This window comes from Dipodomys ordii, unplaced genomic scaffold (assembly GCF_000151885.1).
Source record: "Dipodomys ordii isolate 6190 unplaced genomic scaffold, Dord_2.0 Scaffold13, whole genome shotgun sequence".
Lineage (NCBI taxonomy): Eukaryota > Metazoa > Chordata > Mammalia > Rodentia > Heteromyidae > Dipodomys > Dipodomys ordii.
Window position 1 is genome coordinate 15,238,373 of NW_012267229.1, and position 8,804 is coordinate 15,247,176.

General features: G+C 39.2%; 1 protein-coding gene across 1 annotated transcript in view; it reads left to right on the forward strand.

The window, feature by feature from the left end:
- Positions 1-8,804, forward strand: part of Itch (itchy E3 ubiquitin protein ligase) — a 104,904-nt gene that overhangs the window by 25,697 nt on the left and 70,403 nt on the right. The window contains exons 4-6 of the mRNA XM_013010689.1: positions 457-598; positions 3,462-3,586; positions 4,694-4,835. Of these exons, the coding sequence (XP_012866143.1) occupies positions 457-598; positions 3,462-3,586; positions 4,694-4,835 (409 nt within the window). The remainder of the gene's footprint in view (positions 1-456; positions 599-3,461; positions 3,587-4,693; positions 4,836-8,804) is intronic.

Consider the following 8,804-nt stretch of genomic DNA (forward strand, 5'->3'; position numbering starts at 1 on the left):
TGTATCCCTATTTAAATGATTTGTTTTTTCCCTTCCCCTCCACAAATTATACCAACATCAAATACAGTGAAAGCAGGGGTTATATTGTGGGGGAGGGACATACAAAGCAACAAATAAATCATCTTATAAATATGTTAGAAACAATCACATGAAAGAAAAAACATGTGAATACTTATCTTGGGATTCATTTCCCTAACATCAACTTATCTGACCTTTTGCTTGTCTCAGACATATACTAGTTATTGCAAATTAGTCAGAGTCTTGATGGTTGATTTGGGGGAGTCCAGTATTTCCTTAGGAAGTTGGAGGAAACCTAAAGGTTATATGAATAAAATTAGCAAATACCTTAAAACTACTTCTCAGAGTAAACATAATCTGCTTAATTTTGAATGGAATTAAGTTGATTTGAGGACTGAATTAACATCTTAAATATTGAAATTTTTTTTTCTTTCACAGTCATCTCAGCAAAACTTAAAGAAAATAAAAAGAATTGGTTTGGACCAAGTCCTTATGTAGAAGTCATAGTAGATGGACAGTCAAAGAAGACAGAAAAGTGTAACAATACAAACAGTCCCAAATGGAAGCAACCCCTTACAGTGTAAGTTTAAAAGTATTTCCTATGGTATAACATTTAGTTGGTGAATAGAAATGCAGCTTTAATACACTTAATTCTTTGTTCTTTTTTCTTTGTAATCTCATATACTTTTCCCCCTAGTCCCTAGAACTTGCTCCTGTTTTTCTAGTCCCTCTCCCTATCCATTTACTCTTCCTTTTCTTTCTCTGTCTCCCTCTTTCCCTCTCCGCTCCCCTCTTTTTATGTTAGTATGGGAGGTTGAACTCAGGGCTTAGGTGCTGTCCCCTAGCTTTTTTCACTTAAGCCAAGAGGAGTACAAGGCCAACCTAGACTACATAATGAACCCTGTCTTAAAAATATATAATAGTGGGCTGGGAAGGTGGCTCAGTGGTAGAGTGATTGCCTTGCATGCCAGAGGCCCTGGGTTCTATTCCTCAGCACCACATAAGCAGAAAAAAAAAGCCAGAAGTGGCGCTGTGGCTCAAGTGGTAGAGTGCTAGCCTTGAGCTGAAGAGCTGAGGGACAGCGCCCAGGCCCAGAAGCTGAGGCCCCATGACTGGCAAAAACACAAACAAAACAAATCAAAACAAAAAAAAATATATATATAATAGTATATACATATATATATATGAGATAGTTGGTTAGGTGCTGATGGCTCACCCCTGTAATCCTAGCTACTCAGGAGGCTGAGATCTGAAGATTGCAGTTCAAAAACCAGCACAAAGTCTGTGAGACTCTTATCTCCAGTTAACCAAAAATCAGAAAGCAGAGCTGTGACTCAAGTTGTAGAGCATCAGGCTTGATCACAAAAGCTAACGGTTAGTGTCAGGCCCTGAGTTCAAGCCCCAGTACTAACACACATATACACAAAATTATATGCATGCATGCATGCGTGTGTGTGTGTGTGTGTGTGTGTGTGTGCACGTGTGCATGTGTGTGTGAGAAAGATATTATGGTTATCTTTCCAACTGAGTACAACTAGGTCTAATATTTCTCATTAACTACAAATATAGGTGTACATTAATATAGGCATATACTATATTTTAATGGTTCCCTGTTGATAGACTAGTTGGTTTCTATAATTTTGTAATACTCTGATAATTTGGCTAGTGAAGTATTATTCATGTATATATCTTTATATTGTGGAATTCTCTTTTTTCTTTTTGGTGGTACTGGTGTTGAAATCAGGCCTTGTGCTTGCTTGCCTATTTGAGCATGTGTTTTGTTTTAGTTATTTTTCAGGTAGGTCTTAAATTTTTACATAGGGCCAGCCTCAAACAATGATTCTCTCCTATCTATATTTAGTTAGGACTGTAGGTACTTACCTCTATGCCCAACTTGTTAAGATGAGCCCTCACTATTTGTTAGGGCTGGCCTGGAAATGTGATCTTGTTGATCTCTACCTCCTGAGCTGAAATTACAGGCATGAGCCACTATGCCCAACTTACGTTGATATTTTTATCTGTGGAATGAATTTGTAAAAGTAAGGTAAAGCTCAGTTTTCAGCACTTAGTTGACAAAGTTCCAAATGTTAGTATAATAACTAGCCTGTCATTGAGTACCCACTAAAGAGAATTATAGGCTGGTTAATTAGAAATAAGACTGTCATGGACTTTTTTTTGCTTGGCTTGGCTTCAAACCTCTGTCCTTAGATCTAAGCCTCCTAAGTAGCTAGTATTGTAGTTGTGAGCCACTGGTGCCTGCCAGTGATGTGCTTTTATAATCCCAACTACTTAGGATTATAATATATCTAGGGCAAAAATGTGACACACTATCTGAAAAATAACTAAAGCAAAACAAAAAAAAAGAGCTAAAGGTAGAGCTCAAGTGATAGAGTACCTGCCTGGCAAATGTTGAGACCAAGAACTAAAAACCCAGTATCCTACCCACAAAAGAGTTAAATATGTAAACTTTTGTGTTTTTTTAAAAGTGAAATCTGTAAAAGATCAAAGGTTTCATAACAGCCAGAAGTTTTAGCTTAATAATAGACAGCCAGAAGTTTTAGCTTAATAATAGACTGAATGCTCATTTTTTTTCCCCCAAATGCTGTCAGTGCTTACTAACTATATATTTTGAGGCTATTAATGCTATGCAGTCCTTAGTTCAGAAGTTAAGAAAAAAGAAATTTCCATTGTAGCCCTATATGGTGGTATTATTATGGAGCCCCAGGTATTTGGTAGAATTTACAGCTGAAGTGTTTCAATTTTTAGCAATTTTAACACTACTTAGCATAACTATTTAGCAGTCTTTCCAGCCTGCTTTCTAGAATTCAGCTGAAAAAAATTATTTTATTTATTTTATTTTATTTTTTGTCAGTTGTGGGGCTTGAACTTTGGGCCTGGGCACTGTTCCTCAGCTCTTCAGCTCAAGGAGAGCACTTTACCACTTGAGCCCACATTGCCACTTTTAGTTTTCTGGTGGTTTATTAGAGATAAGAATCTCACAGACTTTCCTGCCCAGGCTGGCTTTGAACCAAGATCCTCGAATTTCATCCTCTGAGTAGCTAGGATTATAGGTGTGACCCAACAGTGCCCGGCAATATTAATTTTTAAATGGACACAAAGTTTATTATATTTATTGGTACACTGTAATATTTCACTAAACTCTCTCCTTAGCATTTTAAACATTGTAAGCATTTAAATTTTTTGCTAATGTATTTGTGTGTGAAGTTCCTCTTGTAGGTCAACCACAAGCAAAACTGACCAAGTAAGCATGTTGCATTCAAGTACAATTTTTGTAAGATTATAGAACATAGGCCAGTATTGGTTCTACAATAAATCGTAAGGACAGTGAGAGATGTTAGACATTAAAAGTTAATTATAATTTATTTAGAATCCTATTGTGATTTTTAATGAAAAGAATATTTTTCCCCTTTTTTCTCTTCTAGTATTGTTACCCCTGTGAGTAAATTACGTTTTCGTGTGTGGAGTCACCAGACACTGAAATCTGATGTTTTGTTGGGAACTGCTGCACTAGATGTTTATGAAACATTAAAGTCAAACAATATGAAACGTATGTATGTTAAAACCACAGAAATTATGGTTAGCTTTTATTTTTTCTGGAAGAAATTTATATACCAAACATGCAGAATGTCTCTTGTTAAAATATATTTGCCTTTGAGATTACTTGTTTAAAGTATTCTGAATAGCCTTGGTTTCACCATTCATTTTGGATCCAGTATTTTTAGTAAACATTGTTTTTCTTTTTTCTTTCTTGGTCCTGATACTGGGGCTCAAGCTCAGCAACTTGATTTCTCACTTGACTTGTTTGCTGAAGGCTGGTACTCTATCACTTGAGAGCCACAGTTCTGCTTCTAGCTTTTTGGTGGTTAATTGGACATAAGAGTCTCATGGTCTTTTTCTGCCACAGTTGTCCTCAAATTGTGATCCTTAAATCTCAGCCTCTTGAGTAGCTAAGATTACAGGTGTGAGCCTGTAGACATACTTTTTTTCCCCCTTCTAATCCTTCCTTGATTATCTAAATCTTATTTTTAAGAATTTTCTTACTTGTATAAATTTTATTAGATATAAACCATTCTTAAGTTTTGGTTTCTTCTATTATAATCCAAGTATATTTCAATAAATAATCTTTGTTGTCATGCTGGCTCATTTTGTTCTGCAGCCTTACAAAGATAGGATGAATATAAGAGATGTAATAAATTGAGATGCTTAATATTTTACATTGTGGATATTAGACATTAGCAAAGCTATCTTTTTTTGTTGTTGTTAGTTGTGGAGCTTGAACTCCAGGCCTGGGCCTCTGTCCCTCAGCTCTTCAGCTCAAGGAAAGCACTCTACCACTTGAGCCACAGTGTCACTTCTGGTTTTCTGGTGGTTTATCGGAGATAAGAGTCTCACAGACTTTTATGCCGGGGCTGGCTTTGAACCTCAATCCTCAGATCTCAGCCTCCTGAGTTGCTAAAATTACAGGTGTGAGCCACCGGTGCCCTGCTCAGAGCTATCTTTAAATACAATGCTTTGACTAAAAAAGATTTCAAATCTTTGGTGATATATATAGTAAAATGATTTCTATAATACATGTACAGGTTTTAATTAAATTAGATTCTTAAGATGGTTTAAAGGAAAAATGAAATTTTTTTGTATAATCTTGCTCTTTCAGTTGAAGAAGTGGTTGTGACTTTGCAGCTTGTAGGTGACAAAGAGCCAACAGAGACAATAGGAGACTTGTCAATTTGTCTTGATGGGCTGCAGTTAGATGCTGATGTTGTTACTAATGGTGAAACTACATGTTCAGAAAGTAAGTGTTCACTTTTTTTGATATAGAGTCTCACTCTGTTGTCTAGGCTAGCCTTGAACTCACAATAAGGTATGCATCAAATAACCAGTGTAGGACAGGATGTGGTTCAAATCTTAGGAGGCCCTGAGTTCATCCTCAGTACCACCAAAATAAAATAATAAACAATAAATAATAATAAAAATGGAAATTGCCACTGTAGTATGCTATCTGTAAATATGATTATTGTGATTTTTTTTTTGATCAGTTTTGGGGTTTGAACTCAGGGCCTGGACACTGTCCTTCAGCTTTTTTGCACACTACCATGTTAGTCCACAGTGCCACTTCCGGTTTTCTGATGGTTAGTTGGAGATAAGGAGATAAGAGTCTGATGGACTTTCCTGTCCATTCTGGCTGGCTTCAATTGCTGATCTTCATATCTCAGGCTCCTGAGAAGCTAGGATTATATGCATGAGCCACCAGTGTCTGGCTTGTTGTGATTCTTTTTCAGAAAAGCAACATGTTATTTCTTGTTTAAAAAGACTTTGGTCACTTTAAATGATTTCTTTTTAATGTGTTTCTATGAACCAAAACCATTTGTACTTTTTTTTTTTGTCTGTCATGGGGCTTGACCTCGGGGCTTGGGTACTGTCCTTGAGCTCTTCAGCTGAAGGCTAGCACTCTACCACAACTTGAGCCACAGTGCCACTTCCAGTTTTCTGGTGGTTTATTAGAAATAAAGAGTCTCACAGACTTTCCTGCCTGGCTGGTTTTGAACTGTGATCCTCAGATCTCAGCCTCCTGAGTAGCAATAGGATTATAGGTGTGAGCCACCGTGCCTGGTACTTCCAGCTTTTTCTGTGTATGTGGTACTGAGGAATTGAACCCAGGGCTTCATGCATGCAAGACAAACACTCTACCCCCTAAGCCACCTTCCTAGCCTGATATAGTATTTTTAGCTGCACGTACTCTAGACAAAACAAGTTCTTGTTGAGTTTTAGATATAACTCCAAATCCTTGTGAGTACTATACCAGACAAACAATATAAGCTGAAAGCCATTTGCCATCCTTCTTCCATTTCTCAGAGTTTTCTGTTTTTTTGACAAAGCCCATAGCTTATATGTATGCTGGTATATTAGAATTTATGATTTATTGGGTTTTGCTAAAGGTGATTAAACCTAAACCACAATTAAAGAAAGTTTCTGGTGATACCTGAGCATCTGATAATATGTTTAATAAAACTTCTTGCCAGTAGATCTCTAACAGATATTTTCCTCACTTAGTAATGTGCTGTTTTTTTTACTTTTACCACAGATTTCAGAGTCCTTAAGACAAGGGACAGATTAATATTTCCTTTGATTAATCTAACAAATAGTTTTTTTTTTTTGGTTGTGGGGCCTGAACTTTGGGCCTGAGCACTGTCCCTCAGCTCTTCAGCTCAAGGCTAGTGCTCTACCACTTGAGCCACAGCACCACTTCCAGCTTTTTGTGCTTATGTGGTGCTGAGGAATCGAACCCAGGTCCTCATGTATGCAAGGCAAGCACTTTACCACTGAGCTACCTTCCCAGCCAAAAAGAACTTTTTGTTTACATAGAACTATATTATAAAACATTTTGGAATTGTTTGGTACTATTGCTCTTTATTGATTGATTGATTGATTGATTGTCGGTTATGGGGTCTGAACTCTGGGCCTTGGTGCTGGCCCTTAGCTCTTCAGCTTAAGGCTAGCGCTCTGCCACTTGAGCCACAGGGCCACTTCCAGCTTTTTTTTTTTGCTTATGTGGTGCTGAGGAATCGAACCCAGGGCCTCAGGCATGCAAGGCAAGCGCTCTACCACTGAGCCAACTTCCCAGCCCTTCCTACTTTCTTTATAACTCATGACTTTTATTATAGCAAGACTTATAACATAGTCCCAAAGTTTCTTCCAGATTTTTTTTTTTGGTTGGTCGTGGGGCTTGAACTCTGGGCCTGGGCGCTGTCCCTCAGCTCTTCAGCTCAAAGCGAGTGCTCTACCACTTAAGCCATAGTGCCACTTCCGAATTTCTGGTGGTTTATTGGAGATAAGAGTCTCACAGACTTTACTGCCCGGGCTGGCTTTTTTTTTTTCTTTTGGGTCCGGTTGTGGGGCCTGAACTCTGGGCCTGGGCGCTGTCCTTCAGCTCTTCAGCTCAAGGCTAGTGCTTTACCACTTGAGCCACAGCGCCACTTCCGGCTTTTTTCTTTTTGCTTATGTGGTGCTGAGGAATCGAACCCAGGACCTCGTGCATGCAAGGCAAGTGCTCTACCACTGAGCCACCTTCCCAGCCCCTCCCGGGCTGGCTTTGAACTGTGATCCTCAGATCTCAGCCTCCTGAGTATCTAGGATTACAGGCGTGAGCTACCAGCACCCGGCCAGATTGGGTTGTTAAGGTAAATGAGGGTATACCAACTTATACTCAAGGCCTTATACTCTTACTCAGTTTTTCTCCATCACAGCTGGTGCATTATACCACTTGAGCCATACTTCCATATGGATTTCTTTGCCTTGTTTTGAATTGTGATACTCAGATTTCAGCCTCTGGAATAGCTAGAATTAAGCCAGCACCTGGCTTCTCATTGCACATTTTTGAGGTTTATCTAAGCATGAATATGTTTCAGTAGTTGTTTTTTTTTTGTTTTTTGGTCAGCCACGGGGCTTGAACTCTAGGTCTGGGTACTGTCCCTGAGCTCTTCAGCTCATGGCTAGCACACTACCACTTGAACCACAGTGCCACTTCCAGCTTTCTTTTTTTTTGGTCCGGTCATGGGGCCTGAACTCTGGGCCTGGGCGCTGTCCCTCAGCTCTTCAGCTCAAGTCTAGCACTCTACCACTTGAGCCACAGCATCACTTCCGGCTTTTTTCATTTTGCTTATGTGGTGCTGAGGAATCGAACCCAGGGCCTCAGGCATGCAAGGCAAGCACTCTACCACTGAGCCATCTTCCCAGCCCTCGGCCTTTTTTTTTTGTTTATGTGGTGCTGAGGAATTGAACCCAGGGCCTCATGCATGTGAGGCAAGTACTCTACTGCTGAGCTACCTTCCCAGCCCCTCAGTAGTTGTTTTTTAATGAGTACTTTTCATTGTGTAAGTATGTAATATTTTATTTATCCATTTCCCTGTATCATTTTTAAAATGTATGATTCTACCTTCAGCACTGCAAAAGAAAAAAATGAAAGGTATATTATTAGACTGGATCAGATACTTGCTAAGTACAGTGAAGTATGTTTGACTCCCCATCTTTTTATTGAATTAATCCATTACTCTAGTGTAATGTAATGATGATTGTACTGTTTGAAACATTACTGTATCCAAGGAGTATTGTTCCTTACCAAATGCATTTAGACCATTGAATTCTTGCTTCTATACTTTGTTTTCCTGTGTCTAAAACCTATTTTTCCTACTATCTGTTTGCCCATCTCTAACAGCTTCCTTTTAACACTTAGTTCTGACACAGTCCAAGGAATATTTCCCATGAATAAAACTGAAAAAAAACATGAACAGTTGAAGTGAAGGTATGATCCAAGTGGTAGAATGATAGCCTTGAGGAAAAAGCTAAGCAAGAGCATAGGGTCCTGAGTTTAACCTCCAAAACCAGCATAAAAACAGAAGCACAAACATTTTGGCATTTATCTTCACTCTTAGAGTTGTTTTAACTTTTTTTTTTGGGGGGGGGTCTGATCGTGGGGCCTGAACTCTAGGCCTGGACGCTGTCCCTCAGCTCTTCATCTCAATGCTAGAGCTCTACCACTTGAGCCATAGTACCACTTCCAGCTTTTTTCTTTTTGGTTATGTGGTGCTGAGGAATCGAACCCAGGGCCTCATGCATGCAAGGCAAGCGCTTTGCCTCTGAGCCACCTTCCAGCCCTCTTAGAGTTGTTTTATGCCATTCTTATTCTTTTTTTGGGGGGGGGGGCCTGATCGTGGGGCCTGAACTCTGGGCCTGGGCGCTGTCCCTCAGCTCTTCAGCTCAAGGCTAGC